The following is a 17354-nucleotide window of genomic DNA, read 5'->3' as shown; positions in this document are numbered from 1 at the left end:
TGTAGCTATTTTAAACAATGCTAAATCCTAAAATTGTTTATAATTTCTCTCTGTCGCAGTTAGAAGAATTATCGTAAGCCTTTAAAGCAACCGTATAGATTTCAACGGGTTTCACCTAGTAACTATTATTTTTATAATTTTTTTTACTATAAAACATTGAAAGTTTTTTTATAAAAACACATTAAACATTGAGGAAATAATAATAAAATCAAAGTGCAAGACAATAAAGTTCTTTATTTTCATAAAAAGATTAATTTACAAACTAAATTTTAAATACCAAAATATATGCTAAATTAAACAAAACATACACAATAATATAAAGATACAAAGCTTGATAAGTAATTCATACCTTAACTAAACATAACTACGAAATAATTATCAAACATAGTCCTCATAATTACGTTGCTGTGCAATATAAAACATAAGAAAAAATATATTTTACATGCAAAATAAAGTAAATGTGAAATGTTCTGTGTCCAAATCTTAGCCATGAAACATGCATAATTTCATACAAAATATGAGTAGAAGATATTATTTTGCTAGATACTTTTTAGTACCAGTAGTACATTTTTTGCGGTAAATTGTTATCATAGCCTATGGCTCTTTATACAACCAAATATAAAAAAATATAAGAAAAACCGTTAAATTTTGTTTACTTTTTCATGAGTACAATTGGAAGGATAATTTTGTAGTTATATCATCAATTATTGTAACTACTGCTATCAAGCAGATTAATTACAATTAATTATGTTACTTGTTTTCTGCTTTCAAATCACAAGATTTAAAATTTGAATAAAATTTAACATCAACACAAAGGTAACTAGATGTAGAGCTCTAGTAAGTTTAACTTCTATTTCAAATGACTAGCGATTACTAACAATGGTTAAGTAAAATATTCAACAGTCTTATGATTTATTGAAAACAACTAATTTTTAAATGGGACTAAATAGAATTTATGCATCGAAAGAAAATCCAGAATAATGGTCCAGCAAGCAGATGCAGTTCTGCCAACCAAAAAGATTTTACTCAGCTGGTGTGTTGGCAGCAGTGGTCTCTGTGGTAGTAGACACTGTTTCACTCGGAGCGTGTTCGTTTATAGCCAAGAACGGAAGTCGTTTAGCCAACTCAATCCTGCAAACACACGGGAAGATTAATTTATTCAATTACACCTACAGCCTTCAATTAAATAATTTTTATAGTATGGCTATTTTTAGAATAAATTCAATTTCTCTTTATCTGTTTTGTGACACTTCACCAAAAGTATTTTATAAAGTTAAAAGCTCAGTTCATCAGGAATCTCTGTAACGAATGTAAATGAATTTTTGCAAGAGGAATATGAATGGACATGTGGGACAGTTTTTCAGGGAAAACTTACCAAAACAGTTTTACAATACATGCAAAATATTTATGATTAGATAAAAAAGATTATAGATTCCTATTTTTTACTTGTATGAAACAATACAGACAATTTCTTGAAATTCCACAACTGTCGCAAAAATTCTTAAAAATTAAAAAAAATTGTTTAAAAATAATTAATTTTAGATAACAAAAATAAAATTTTGTATAAAACTTGTAGAAATATATTTTTATGGTAAATTTTATTTTGAAATTTCCTTGATCAAAAAACATCTCAAATATTCCCTTAAAGATTTGTTGGTAATTCCAACAGAGTTGTCAAATTGTATCCTGTTATGATGGTATATAAATCAAATAATTTAGACCCTCCCCAGTCCCCAACACTTTATTATTTTGTGAAATAATATAAAAAACTGCTGTTTGGTATAATATAATGCAGTATATTTATTCAGTGAATAGCAAGAATAGCGTGTGAATGTTCTCTCAGTTTTCTGTCCCTCTTGCACTATCCTCCCTATTGACATAATCTTTATTTTCAATTGTTATAATCATCACCTGTATCTAGGGTGGCTGATGGCATAGACGTACGGGTCGATACATGCAACTGCCTTGCAGGTTAGAGCGGGAATCATCGTAACTCCTGGTGTCAGCAGGGATCTGAAAGGAACACATCATAAATCAGTACATATGTGTTAATATGTACAGAACTAATAGTACAAACACTACATTATGGGGTTAAATCACGTTAAATGTTAAAAGTTTTATATCTTTTATATTTTCTTAAGCGAAGGACAGGCTATGTGATTGATTGATTACAGTATTACCTTAATTGATACTTTGGGGTTTTGAGATGTATGAAACAATCTTTATGTGAATAAAAATCTTATTCATTTATTTATTAATCCATGCTACGCTTTAATCCATTCATATGAGGATTAGTTGCTCTCTATTAATAGGTATTATAAGTGTTTGAATGAGATTTATAAACTACAGTCTTATAAACTCTTATCTGTTTATTTGATTTATATTGTATTAAATATGCTTTAAAATACTCACTGGTCCCCAAACGCTCCGATGAGCGCGAGCACAGCATATGGTGTCCAGGAGGCAACAAAAAGGAAGCAGATTGTGATCGCAGCCTTGGCAATTCGGATCTCCGCAGACTGACTTTGTTGCTGTTGGTTACTCCTTAGCGATTCAACATTCATCTTCTTTGCCTGAAGGATCATCAGTTACACTTTAGTTTGAAAACCAATCTTAGATGTTTGACAAAGTTAAGAAATGAATGCAATATCTCCTCAAATCATACAGATTATGACAAAATTGTAATCACATTACAACCAATGTCACACAACAATATCTCCATCCATACACTATGTATAAAGGAAAAGTAAAAACAGACCACATACTCATTTTCTTACCTGTTCTCGCAGGGCCTTCTCATGGTTGACAACATGGCTGACAATCTGTGAGTAGAAGAAGACAATCAAGCTCATCGGCAAGACGTAGCAGATGCAGAACAGAACCAGTACAAAGAACCTGTTCTCGTCTGTGTTGGTGAGGTAGTCAAATGAGCAAGCTGTCAAGTATCCCTCTGGAAAAAAATGAAAAATATCATTACTGTTATTCAATTGATTATTGCTGAAATTTTCCATTTTGATAAAAAAAAACAATGTCTTTACAACATTTTGGGTATAACTTGTAGTTTGTTTTCCCCAAAGTGTCCATTTGGGTTATTTTTTAACAACAAAGAATGCCTATCTTATCTTCTGTTTTAAGATTATTATTTTCTTCAGAATCAGGCCTATTTATTGTTGCTTATTAAACTTATATTTAAGTGTCTGTGGAGGCTTTACTTAAGTAATTTTCCAACTTTGACTATTGTTCTCAATCAATGATTCATCAAAACTCTCCACATTAAAATACTGTAAACAAATTTAAGTATGTTTACCAGGAGCGTATCGTCCCCATGTTTGTGAGGCTGGTAGGAACACCCATGGAGTAACGTACATCCAGATACAGAGGATGAACATGAATGCCTTCCCTCGAGACATCTTGCCATCCAAAGGTCGTGCAATCGTACTGAAAAAATCACAGTGTTAATACTAGTAAAACACTTCCTTATAAATTGTGTGTTGACAATTTGTGTTAAGTTCTGTAGTTATTAGAACACTGCAGAGATTGAACATGAAATGGCAAGACTAAATGCTACAAGGTGTGGAGGATGGAGGCACACTCACTATAGGTAGAAGCGGAGGCAAAATGTTGTAAGTGGTCACAGAGATAAGTAGGGTAAAATATACCTAGTAAAGGAACCTTTAAAACCAGCTGGAATTATGTGTTTTAATATGTAAAATTTACAATTAGGATTTTGTAACTGAGACACAATTTTATTGCTTTTGGTGTTTCAGTTATAGGGAGAGGACTTCAGACTCCATCTTGTTTGGACTTGAGTATGAGTCACAAACTCCCAACTTTTCTTTGTAGGCCTGTTAACAATAAACAAGTTACTACCTGTTTTTTTTGTTTTTTTTTTTTAAGTAAAAACCGATGTTTTTTTGTAACAGTTGCTATTGTAAAGTTAAGGATATAAATAAAATAAATTCCATATAATCAAGTTTTATTCTATTTATTTTTCCTAAGAACCATACTGTAAATAAAGAAACCAAGACAATATATTCTGGAGGGTTGATTTTGTTTGGCTTAGCTACAAGCTATTCGGCTTACTCAGATTATTTAACCTACCTGTATCGGTCATAGGCGATGGCAGCGTTTGTAGCAGCAGCTCCGATCCCCGACAGTGATCCCATGATGGCAAATACCTGACAACCTGTCTGGCCGAGGGCGAACCCGAGGTTGAAGGAGTTGTAGATGAAGATGGGAGTCTTGAGCATCATCATGAAGTCGCAGAGCGCTAAGTTGATGACAAACATGTTGGAGGGAGTACGAAGATTTCGTGCACTGGAAAAATACAACAATATCAACAGTTTTCTATTTACTGTAACTAAAATATAACTGTCATTTTAGGTTACTACACATTATGTGATAATGTAGCTCAGCTGATTTGGCACTCCTTCTACTGAAATTTTTGTACTGGGAAGAAGGAATTTGAAGGAAGAGAAAAGGTAGAAATGGATAAATTGCAGTCTGGAAAAGGTGTCATTCTAGAAATGTAACAAGTAAACAATTGTTTTAACTTATTTGAACAAGAATAAAAAGAGTTAAAAATTTTAAATCAAACAAATATAATAATTTTATCTACAAAAATAGTTAAATGAAACTACCTCAGAAAAGGAACTTATTGTGTTAAAATTATAAAAGAAACACTGTTGTGTTGGTTATGAATACAATAATTTCACACAACAAAATAAAATAATATATTCTTAGGTTTTAAATATCATTTGTATACACAAAACTCACATGGATTAAAAATTTGTTGTATGGACAAAGTTGCTAACAAATCATAAAAATTGAAATAAATTGTTTACGAAGACATATGTAGATTGTAAATAGTTTGTCCCCTTGTAGGTCAAAAAATTTTTAAAAGTACCGGTAGCTAAAGCTATTGTTCAGATGAAAATAAATTATGCAATCTTTTAAATAAGGGCAAATCCTATAAAAATATGTTTTTAAAAATAATAAATTCTTTCAAACAATTAATTAAAACTGACCGCAACAAATTTAAATATTTTGTAATTTGGTATGTTTAATCGGTACCAGCCAAACAAATTCTAAACAATATTATAGTATGATAGGGCCAAGCCCAGGCTTCATAAAGCCCAAGACCAAAGTACAAAACCGGATCATGTGTAGGTTTAGACCTGCACAAGGACAATCCTCAAGTCCTTATCAGTCTGCCCTTATCAGTCTAAGCCTAGATCATCTCATATCAGCATGGAAAAACATGAGCTTTCAGGTAAATGTGAATTTTTATTGCTATAGAAAACTAAATATATGATGATTCAATTGGTTTTTGTAGTAACCTTATATCCACACAATCTATTAAAATTAGAATAACAACAGAACTTTTAGACCTTAAAAATGATATTAATTATTAACACCAAACTAAGTTTGGCTACAACATGAAATTTTATTCTCGTAAGACAGGTGGGAATTTTACTAAAAAAACATAATAATAAATGTTTTAAATCGATTAATTTGAAATATTACTAGTGCAAATATTATACGATTAATGATTGGGTTGTTTGGTAATAAAAATACACTTTAAAATTCACAGATATGGATTATTCTATAATCTGTTTACCCGATAGAGCTTTTTGATAGAAAAATTTATGCTATATGGAAGTATAGAAATGAGAAAGAAATGGTTCATCCATGTTATTGAGTTGGTTATATGATGCCAATAGAATAATTAGTTGTTATGCTTGTTGTAGAGAGTTTCATCAAGTCTTTTTCAAATATAGCCGTCAATAAAGAGGAGAATGGAAATGAAGACAAAAAGAGGTGAGAAATGAGGCTAATTAATTAATACTTTATTACAGTATGTTTTAAAACAGTGGTTCTCAGCCTGGGGACGCACCCGCCTATACTCTGATTATCGAAAGAATATGCCTTGCGGAGCGGCCGTACGGTGAGCGAGTTTGAGTATAAACATTATATTTCACAAACTTGTGGAAACGTAACACAGAAGGTTAGAAATTTCTAGTAAATGGTGCTTAAATATTCAGTTAAGCACGTTTTCAGCGCATGTTTGAAATATTTTGTATCATATTCCGATGAATTAATATTTGTAGTTATGTTTGTAAAAACACGAATTTGCAAAATTTTAATTGCGATTTGTGTTTTTTTACAAATATAACTACAAATATTAATTAAAATTAATATGAATCGGAATAAGATAAAAAATATTTAAAACATGCGCTGAAAACGTGCTTAACTGATTATTTAAACACCGTTAATTAGAAATTTCTAACCTTCTGTGTTACGTTTCCACAAGTTTGTGAAATATAATGTTTATACTCAAACTCACTCACCACACGGCCGCTCCACAAGGCACATTCTTTCGATAATCAGAGTATAGGAAGGTGGGTGGAAGGATTTCAGGGGGAGGGGTTGTGAGTGATCCTAAAATAAACGATTATTAAAATAAAGCAAAAACTATATAACATTAATTTGGAATTGTAAAAATTTTAAATTTGATCAAGTTACCTTATTAAAAATAGAGTAACAGTGTGGTAGAAAATTCCTGGAACAGTTTAAGACATTTTACCTACGACCGTTTTTTAAAGTAGCCGTTTCAGTTCAGTTCTTAGAATTGAAAAGTTTCACATAACAGCATTGTTTACCTACTTTCATAACAGCATGGTTTTACTCATAACAACTCGAGTAATGGACCAATGAGGTTCAAGGATTGAGAGAGAAGAAGTAAAATTGTAATGATTGGAACTTCAACTAATCAGCTGTTCAGCCTAATTTAATTGTTGAGTGGTGCAATTACAATGTTTCATTGCATCACTGTCAAGTGGCATAAAAGAGGTTATAAACGAAAACATGACCTCTCTTAGAAGTTAATGATAAGTAATTTTTAGTAATTAAAACACTGTCATAGGTAAAGTAGTGTACGCAACTCGCGTAAATAGTGTTAACGACACTCGTAGAAGTTTTTAAGACACTCGCCAAGGCTCGCACCTTAAATTTTCTACTCGTGTCATTAACACTATCTTTACCAATCGTTGCGTAAACTACTATTTAGATCAGGTTAAGAGAAAGCTATTTAAGTTAAATATTTATTCTTTGTACCGTACTATAGTCTCTAAAACAACAAGTTTTACCTTACTAACTTAAACATTTTTTTCTCTTGTAGAGGCTCTTCAAAAAAGAAAATAACTGGAAAAAATATTAGTGTGCAACCTCATGACGTAAGTACTTGTACTTGTTGCTCAGTCAAGGACATTTTCTTTTACTGAATTTATTACCGATAATATAGAAGAAGGGCTGTATGAACATGTCGTGTGTTTCTGTGTTTCTACCACTAAGCTAGAAACACCAACTAAAAGAATCAAACAGCTCATTGGCTCATGGCTTCATTACAATCTTACAATCCCCTACTTCCAATTTGCTAAGTACAATGTCTACAATGTAATATTCCCTTAGTACAAATGGTGGCCAACGTCTCTCATTCAGTGCTACTGGCATTTTAAAATGTTTTTTGTGAGGGAAAGGTTGAAATTTAGCATTGAAAAAGGTCCAATACAAATTCACTTCCATAATAAGAACAAACTTATTTACAATTGTATTATCATCTGTAATCTTATAAATGGAAGTGGTTTCTTTTAACAATGTTTTTGTCAAAATTGTTGAGTTTGAGTTTTGAGTTGATACAGATACTGTATCCGTTTTGGGTCCCCCTGGACCCAAAAGTGGTTTTCACAGTGATGTGTGTGTGTGTGTGTGTGTGTGTGTATGGATGACGTGTACAGAGCTACAGACCACACCTATGGTCCAATCTAACATAAAAAAAAAGGTTGCATATTAAAGTGTGTTGTGTAGTGTAAAGTGTAATTGTGTGGCTGATGTATCGTACAGGCTAGCGAAAGAAATGCAGCCTTATCAGATTCCGAGTGGTTGACTACAACTGACACGTGTCCGTCCATTCATCTCCGAGTGCTGATGAGGAAGTGCCAAACGATGTATGTAATCTTGTACATTCTCATTCTTTACGCTAAGAATTTGTAAACAGGTGAAGAGTTTTAGCCGGTGTATAGTCTTACAACTCTATGAATGGGAACGATAATGTTGATGGTATCTAACAAAATTATATCCACAATATGTTGACATGTAGAGAACAAAATGTAAAATGTAAATGCTAACATAAAAGTCAGAGTTAAAAAGTTGTAAATAAATTTTCTATTGCCAACATTAATGTTAACATTAACTTATTTCACAGGTGCTAGAGAAGTGTGATGGACTGGATGAGCTGAACCTATCGTCTCCTGTTACTAAGAGAGAACAAAGAGGACGTCGTGGCAGAGGCAGAGGTCGTGGGTTTTATAGAGTCAACAGTAGAAAATCTGCTCCAGGTAAATCCACAACATAGAGTCCTTAAATGGATCAAAACAATATCAAATTCGCTACTCGCAGTACACTGATTATGAGAGTGACATTAAAAATGTGTTGCAAGTTCAAAAGAGTAAAAACCAGATATTTTAAAATTTGTCTTCATTTTAAGCTGGTTTTGATGTTTATTTGATATCCAAGAACACCATAACGCATATTTCTGGATAAATGTTGCTTTACCATCTATAGACAAGAATGTAACAGTTGAAACGTTTTGTGTTGGTTATTGGGATAGATGGTTTACGATACCAATTTTTGATTCAGTGGATTTGTATACTCTCGTTTGATAGTTACAACTTCAACATAACAAATTTATTTTTGACAAGACACAAGCACACTCTCACTATAGATTAACATAGGTACTATAAACTGGCTATACATGTTATAAGTTGTCCTCCTTTATCAAGTTTTTTATGTCCTCTGTAACGCATAGAGGATGCTGGCCAGCTAGTGAAATTTTTCTTGCTAGTTAAGGGTAAATTTTACAGTGTGCACTCTGTATAGTTTCTGAACGTGATGTGTTATTGAGCTGTAATAGATCTATCAGGAGTATGTTTGATACCTGATTCAACCCTTATTCTTATATTGTATACTATGTTTTCAGCAAGACCAATACAAGAGTCATCAAGTTCAACCGGAACTTCTGATTCCGCTTCTTCTTCTGATTCTGAAGATGAAACTACCTCTGAAGACACCTCAGACTCGGACTCAGAATCTACCTTGGAGAGTGGAACTAGCTTGTCTGGAAGTGAGGATTCTCAGACAACTTACACATCTCACTCGACCAACTCAGAATCTGAAGATTGTGACGACAGCTGTTCATGTTGCTCTTGCTCCTGTTGTGAGGATTCTTCAGTCTCTTCTACCTCTTACGAGTCAACTGATGATCTGACTGATCTTCCCCGAGTGAAACGTGGAGGTCGTCTAGGCTCCAAGGGTAGCAAGAAGGTGGCTCAACACTGCGCTCAGTCTTAACTCATTAGCCTTAAAGGCAATGTTGAGGCTTACAGATGTATTTTTAAAATTTTAAGATATGCTGATTACTTCAAGGTGTTTGAATGAGTTAAAAAACAATTTTAGCTTTAAGATTAGGCTGTGGTTTTTAAAAATTTATGCATTTTCCCAAATTTAGAATTTTAAAATTAGATACATAAAAAATACAAAGTGATAATGCAAAGAAGACTTTTATAGTATGAATGATGGAGACAAATCAAATGATAAAGGTATGCTTTAATTTTGTGGTCTACGAGTTTAAGCTAATTTTAAATTAATTAAGGATTATCAGTTAATAATGCATGTGTGATAAATGTAATTTATAAAATTATTGATTCTAAGATATTTATAAAATACGCTTGCAATTCTTTTCTTTATAACGTTTGTAAATTGCAAGTTCTTAGAAATATTTCTGTATTGAAAATTATAGTATAAGATATTATTAAGGAATGTTATTACAAGTTTTAAAGATATATTCAGACTTTGAATCCTATGATAAAAATACATTTTTACCAATACAATTTTTATTTTTATTTTTACCAAACTTTCTTAAAAATCTTAGATTGGCAATGTAAAGGTGTGTAAATAATTAATTCTTCTTTCATGGAGTTCAGGCTGAGGAATTTTTCAAATTTTTGTTTGAATGGAAACACATGTGTGCCCCTGTGTAAAAAAGGCTGTAATTAGCCCTGGACACATATCTTGTACTCGTTCCTGGGATTTGTTACTTAACATCTGATACGGGAACCATGAGTATACTAAAACCCATTACAAATATCAAGCTAATAAACTGCCCAGAAGCTATCATGTATTTTACTTGACAGTACAACCAAAATTAACTACTATTTCAAAACTATTTCCAATACACTGTAGGCCTACTTGTAGCTCGCTGTGTTTATGTAAAGCTTAGTTAAGTTATTTCTTTATTTTTACAGTCAACCGTCTTGATTTATGGGAGAAACAACTCTTTTAGCTTTACCCGGCACCAACGTTAAGCCGTGTTTACACCAGAATATTTAACCTGTGTCTAAAACAAAACTTTAGAACAATCCAAAGAATGCTAGTTATTTGTTGGAAACATGTTCAGAGTAATTAATGGGTTTTCAGTGTTACAGAAATTTTGTTTTCCACAGTAAGTTGGAAAAAATATGTTTACAGTCCTATTCTTAGTCCTATTTTCACCTGAGTTTACAAATAGTGCCAAACTTGAATAAAGTTAGCCACAGTTTTTGATTGTTGTAAACTCCATGTAAAATAGGCTTTAAAACAGTAGAGGCGTTTAATGACAAACCCCTTGATGTATTAAATAAATATAAGGTGTAAGTTTCCCAGAATGTGGATTTTACAATGTTAACAGTGATACTCACCCGCAGAAAATCCAGATGACCAGTCCATTTCCGACGAGAGCTATGATCATGAAGAAGACATAGATGAAGCCGAGCATGTAGTGTTGCATAGCTTCCGGAGCCTGGTACTTGAGCCAATGCTGGGGAATGTGGACGAGCTCTTCCGTAGGGACGTTCCAGCCCAGCATACGCGGTCCTCCTCCCAGACCCATCCTGGAATTGAAATATGGGATGTGAACAGCTTAGGAGTTGAGATGGTATAATTCTGAGCTCTTATTTATTGCAATAAAATAACTTTATCCCACTACTTTACAAGACAAAAATATTTTGCATAACATTTTACCTATAGTCGGGACCACATAAGTTTGCAGTTGGTGGCAGCCAATCACAAGACAAGGCTAGTGCGACGTTGCCACATCGCCCGTTGACAACACTAATTAAAATATACAAAGCAATATTTTTAAATCAATGGTATTGTTAGATTTGTCAACACCACACGGTTCTCATTACACCTGCAAACTTAGGTGGTCCCGACTGTAGAGGATGGAATAGATGGAATTGGAATATGTTTGTTATTTAATATTTTCTAACATAAATAATCATTTTTTAAACTGTAAGGGTGAACCTCTCCCAAAAACGTTATATTTTTGCAATCATCTGAGTGAGGTACAAAGCACCAGATAGGAAATATTTTAATTTTGTTCATATAATTGAATCAATAATTGAGGGCTATTACTTCAAATTGGTCTTTTGACTGTGTTTATTGTATTAACACACATCCACTACCAACTATCCTCACCTCCCAGAGAAAAAGGAATATATGACAGCTCGTAGGGAACATATTCAACTAAAAAAAAGTAATCTTATATATGGCTTTGTTTTAACCTTGAACTAATGCACAAGCCCAGACAATTACTGACATAAAATAATACTCATATTTAGAACGTCATTATGTACCACTGCAGAGGCTTTTGCGTGAAATAGTTTGGAGAAAACTGGCTTTATTGAAACAACTAGTATGTAAAAAAAATATTTAAAAATACACACACCGCAGCAAACCTGCCTGATTGGATTTTCAATTAAATTAATTTAAATAACATTAGGTTTAACCTACGTTTGCTGCAACAGGGATGGTAATAATGTGTGTTTTTAATAAAATATAGCTTAGTATAAAATGTATAAAATTTGCCAAGTTTTATCAAAATATTTTCATAAAAAAGCATACTAAAACAGTTTCTCCATAAAATAACATGGGAATTTTAAATTAAATTTTTTTCAATTTCCTCCGAAGCCAATGGAGGAAAAAGGAAATAGGAAGGGGAAAACCCTTCCAAATACAGAATCATTTTTTTAAGCGCTTTAAAATAATTTAAAAAAAATCGGGAAATTTTATGTTTTGGGGGTCAAAAATTAGAAAAAAATCAATTTTTATTTCGTTCCCATGGTCCAATCATGCTGGTTTGCAAACTCATCTAAGTTTATCCCACCCTACATCTTCAAGCCAAATTTCATCCAAATCGTACAGTAATTACTCAAGTTATCCCGTTCACCAACTTATATATAAAATACTCCTGCTGCACCAAAACCTGCGGACTAAGCTAATTTCCATTTGCCTGGATTGATTTTCAATCAATCTATTAAATTAACATTTATGTTTAACGAGTACCTAGCTTAGCTGCTACAGGGAAACTAATAAAGTGTGCTTACTAAACTAATATCTAGTCTTAAATATCTAATAGCTTAGTATGAAATAAATAAATTCGCCAAGTTTGATCAAATCAAAATATATCCATAAACAAGCCAATTACAACATTTTACAATATTCTCCATAAGAATAACATGGGAATTTTAAATTAATAATTTTTATTCTGTATCCTATTCTCATTGTCATAAACTGTTCCGCCCTTTGGTTTACAACCTGTCTGTGGTTAAACATTTAGCTGTTAACACACACACTCCCGCATGGTGCTTGACAATACATACAGCGGAGTGTGGGGGGTGCGAGAGATCGTGTTAAATTACAATTCACATTTAAACCGTAGTTTTGTCAGCATCACTTCATGTTTGAAAGTGAACTCTAGAAATTAAACACAAGGGCGGCGAAGCCCTACTGTAAAGGAAATAATATTTTTCACTACCCTTCGTCCCTCCGCTAGATCATAAGCTTTAAAATGACAAAACAGTCGTAATAATAGGTTAAGTAGGACGACTGAAAAAGGGATGTTACAGACAAAACCCTTATTGTATTGAGTATATAGAAGATATGTAGTTAGAAGATTAAAGACAAAAATCTGTACTAAACGAATACACAGTATCTATGATATGATTAAGTCGAGGTGGTTTCTGTGTGTGTTTGTTCTGAGTGAAGGCAGAAATTACTAAACAGACTGGGATATGTTACACAAAAGGTATTGAACACATCCAACAGATAAGAACTGCGGTTCTTTTGTTCGATATTAAACAAAGTACTTTAGTTATAGGCTTGGGAGCAATATCATTTTATTCCTTCTAGATCAATTCTCTAGAAGAATTTCCCACAAATTTTCAAAAGTTTAAACAAGTTATCTTTGGAGACCTTTATAATTGAGTGGAGCGAGCGAGGCTCTCTTAGACCGGACCATATGCAAACTATGTAATCAGAATTAACTCATTAATGGCTATTTAATACAAACTTTCCAGAGTCATTTTGACAAACAGTGTTCATGTTATAAAAGAAACAAATTTCAATTTAAAAATATCTGTACTATTTAAAACCAACATTATGTTTTTAGCATCAGCCTTTGAGTTGCCATGATGGTTACGAGATAACATCGTGGATGTAAACAAAGAATCATAGCATTGTTGGCAAACTAATATACAATCTAAATACAGCACAAAGGAAAAACCACTCATGTGACAACCTTTGATCAAAGAATAAAGAGAAAGTATTACAGGGCATTTGGAAACCACCACTGTTTTTTTAAGAGGTGCACTATTTTACAGATTTTTTTGCGGTAATCCTAAAATGCTATGGGAAGGAAGTGAAATAGGACCACGACGTAGGTCAATGACGTTCATCATTAAACGCTTTTATAATTAGTACTTTTTTTAATTCAAATTTTATTTAGAATAAAAGATTATTTTTTAACTATTTTGTTCACTATGCTCAATTGGCGGACCTGAGACCGCACACCTAGTACGTAATGTTATGAAAAACTTAGTTATCTTTGAAGACCATGACATTATGAAGCATACTAAATTATTTATTATTAATTAATTATTGAAAATTAATCATATTTTAAAAAATCTGGGAAACACTATGGTACATAGAAATAATATTGAAATATTTAAGCTTTGGACAGAAATCCTGTAAATCTGCATTTACAATACAATATGTGCTTACTCAATTAAAAAAGGATAGTCTTGATGAGCAACCTGATTAAATACAAACTCTTTCTTTCACTTACTTGGTCTGAGATACACAAGCTATGTAGCCTTAATAAAGAGTGTCATTGTATCAGGACATATAAAAAAATTTTTGTGTGGTTTGTAACTGAAGTAGACATACCTGGCCATAGCCACAGGGGAGGAGAGGTTGTAGCTGGCCCCATCGAAAAACTCCATGGCTGCCGCTGGACTAACGGATTCGGATGTTGTCCGTGGATATAAAACATGGATCAGCTGATCCTGTTAGCAGCTAACGTTGTTAGGGTTAACCCTGAGTCAAGGACGGATTACCCCCCTTCAGCAGAACTTTGTTAGCCATCTGTCAATAAACTTTCAAGGTTCTTTTAATTCATTAACCTAGTATAGAATATGTTTAAGATGTTTTAAGTTCATTTTTTGTGATGGTAAGATTTTGTTATAAAAGGGATTATTGTGTGCGTTAATTTTCCATCACGATAAGCAAAATCTTATTGTGAAATATACTTATTACCATTTCATGCAGGATCGTTAACACCTTTCCGTAGAGTAGCGTACGATACTTTACGCCTCACTACTAGTAACAAATATACAGGCTGAGTAAAACACAACTTATTGACAACCTACTTACAATTACTGCATTATTTTACATACACTATTTTAAATGAATATCCAATTTTTAAATCGTAACGTTTTACCTTGCCAATATTTATTGTGAAGTGGATGTTACTGATAAAACCCTTACTGCTTTTTAAGTGTTATATTTTAGTGAAAATACACTACGTGGGTATTTTTTATTTATTTATAATGTAGCATAGCATGATTTATGGAGCTAATAGAAGAAACTCATATTATACATCCTTGAAAAAGTGCAGCTAAAACAAGCCATTTTTTAATTTATGATCCACAAAGAATACAAAAACCAGCTGCTTACAGCGTAGTGTTGGAGGAAAATTATATTCACTTGAATATAAGGATATTGGGGGGTTCTGATATGAGTTATAACCATTTATAATTATTTCTAGTAAGACTGATTGGTAAATAGCTATTTGTGTATTAAGAGCGAAAAGTACGTCATTGCCGCTTGAGAACTGTAAATGGCTGCACGAAGCTTAGTTGAGTGTGACCATACATTCCTAGAGCGGCAATGACCGTTTGTGCTCGTAATACACTCAACATTTTTCCTACCACCTTCATTAACTTATAATAACACACAGATTAACTTTTAAGGTATATGAAATGTCGTTTAAGTTATTTTTGCTTTCTTAAAGGTTATGTTATTTCCTATCGGTTTTAACTAACTTACCGGATCAACGGCTGTGTTTGATCTAGAAACGACAACAGGGAAATCATTCCTGCTCTAGAGCGGCAATGAGCTATTTTGCGTACTGTTTACATGTTTCTCTATGTGATTATTTCCATGCAGTGGTAGGAAAAAAAATATCTTCTTAAACTAAGCATTCATAAAAAAAAAAATTACAAAGTATGTATTCAAAGCAATATAATCATATTTCTTTGAACAGCAGATTCAGATCAGCAGTATTGGGTGGTTTAAAAAAATGTATTGATGTAAGTAAACGTATTGTACAGTAGAACCCCGAATAACCACAATAAAGGGGGGAATGCCGTTTCAGATAACCTATCCTATGCTAAAAATAGCCAATGTATTACCACGGTGTGTAGGAATATTGAATGTAAAACAATGTCTAGGTGTTTTATTTCAGCGACAAAAATGTTACAATGTGTTTAAAAAGCCCCTTTCTAGAGTTTAGATATTACGTACTGTACTTATATTTTAGCCCTGTGTTCATTCATTTATGGAACCATTTCGGTTAATTGCGGTTCTACTGTACTACATTTTTGTTACATAATTCAACCAGCCTGTGTTTCACTTTCATAACCATTACGTTATTGAGAGAGAGCACAGGTTGGATTGACCTTAATCCACAATGATCTCCTCAACCAGTAAAACCTTCAATCTGACATCCATGAAGCCTTACATCCACAGTTGATAGAAACCCTTCAAAAGCACATTTAGAAGTATATGTTGAGAGTACAAGTGCATATGTATATGTAAACACAGGGTGTCCCGTAACTCTCTGGACACATGTATATAGTGTTATTGCTTAGGTCAAGACAAACACATTTCACCATAGGAACATGGGTCTGTGGTGCCTAGCTTTCTATCTGTCTGTATTTATGTGTTTTTTACAAAAAAATTAATAACTCCTACACGGTTTGAGATAAAGCGTTGAGATTTTTCAGAAATGTGTATTTTATTAAGACCTATCTTTGTTTAAAATTATACGGAAAGTAAATAAAAGAAACGTCTTATAACACTTAAACATATATTTACGCTTATACTGTTACTCACAAGACGGTAAATATACAAAAAAGGTGGTAAGTGGTGCTCGATTTCGATTGGACACTCCAATCATCATCAGACCCAATAGGCGAATTCCGCCTATCCTATGCTAAATAAAAAGTTGTAAATGCTAAGTAAGTAAATAAAAAGTTTTTATTTACTTTCCGTAAATTTAATAACACGTACAATGCTGATCAAGAAGTTATTTAAAATTATACTAAAAAATCATTAACCGTTTCAAAATGGCAGCCATTTAAAATATTTGATGCAAATTCACGAAAACCGTTAACTTTAAAAAAAAATTGCAAGAGACAAAAAAGTTAGTAAATTTTATGCAGTTTTCAATGATACCTTTTTTGTTAGGGATGGATAAATAATAACAGAGAAATGTATTCTTTCCCAAATGCATGACCACTTTTCTCCATTTAAACAATGCTAAAATACTCCATTTACATTGTCTAAATATCTTTACACTAATCTGTTATACGTCAATCAGGTGTTTTAAAACATAACAGCTTATTCAATCATTTGTTTTTGTTATTTATAAATATATCTTGTTCTTTGTTCTAAGTAACATTAATCTTTCTTTAAATAAATTTTAAATTTTAAAGCGTTGATAATGTTAACATTTTTTGTAATTATTAAATTCAATTAATTGGACAATACCTTATAGTACTTCTTTATCTACAAGAGGCCTCCTTTACTTACAATGAGGAAGATTCTTTACTTATAACAAACAACAAAGTATACTTATAAATAACAAAAACAAATGATTGAATCAGCTGTATAAAAAAATACACCAGAGGTATTTAGAC

The 17354-nt window shown here is 32.5% G+C and overlaps 2 protein-coding genes across 2 annotated transcripts; one reads left to right on the top strand and one right to left on the bottom strand.

Moving 5' to 3' along the window:
* Window positions 1-216: 216 nt before the first annotated feature.
* Window positions 217-14387, bottom strand: LOC129004298 (opsin, ultraviolet-sensitive-like). Its single transcript, XM_054432829.1, has 8 exons — window positions 14320-14387; window positions 10794-10985; window positions 4102-4317; window positions 3308-3438; window positions 2778-2950; window positions 2413-2573; window positions 1912-2013; window positions 217-1131 (listed from the first exon to the last, which is right to left on the bottom strand). The coding sequence occupies exons 1-8, from the start codon at window positions 14373-14375 to the stop codon at window positions 1023-1025; spliced, it is 1140 nt and encodes a 379-aa protein (XP_054288804.1). The 5' UTR covers window positions 14376-14387; the 3' UTR covers window positions 217-1022.
* LOC129004299 (uncharacterized) lies at window positions 5227-9437 on the top strand. Its single transcript, XM_054432830.1, has 5 exons — window positions 5227-5272; window positions 5751-5820; window positions 7181-7235; window positions 8264-8396; window positions 9038-9437. The coding sequence occupies exons 1-5, from the start codon at window positions 5251-5253 to the stop codon at window positions 9406-9408; spliced, it is 651 nt and encodes a 216-aa protein (XP_054288805.1). The 5' UTR covers window positions 5227-5250; the 3' UTR covers window positions 9409-9437.
* Window positions 14388-17354: the final 2967 nt, after the last annotated feature.

The sequence above is a fragment of the Macrosteles quadrilineatus genome, unplaced genomic scaffold (genome assembly GCF_028750875.1).
Source record: "Macrosteles quadrilineatus isolate MER2022 unplaced genomic scaffold, UCM_ALF_1.0 Scaffold_9__3_contigs__length_116548681, whole genome shotgun sequence".
NCBI classification, from domain to species: Eukaryota; Metazoa; Arthropoda; class Insecta; order Hemiptera; family Cicadellidae; genus Macrosteles; species Macrosteles quadrilineatus.
The sequence above is the reverse complement of the archived record's forward strand: the minus strand, read 5'-3'. Positions and strand labels throughout refer to the sequence as shown.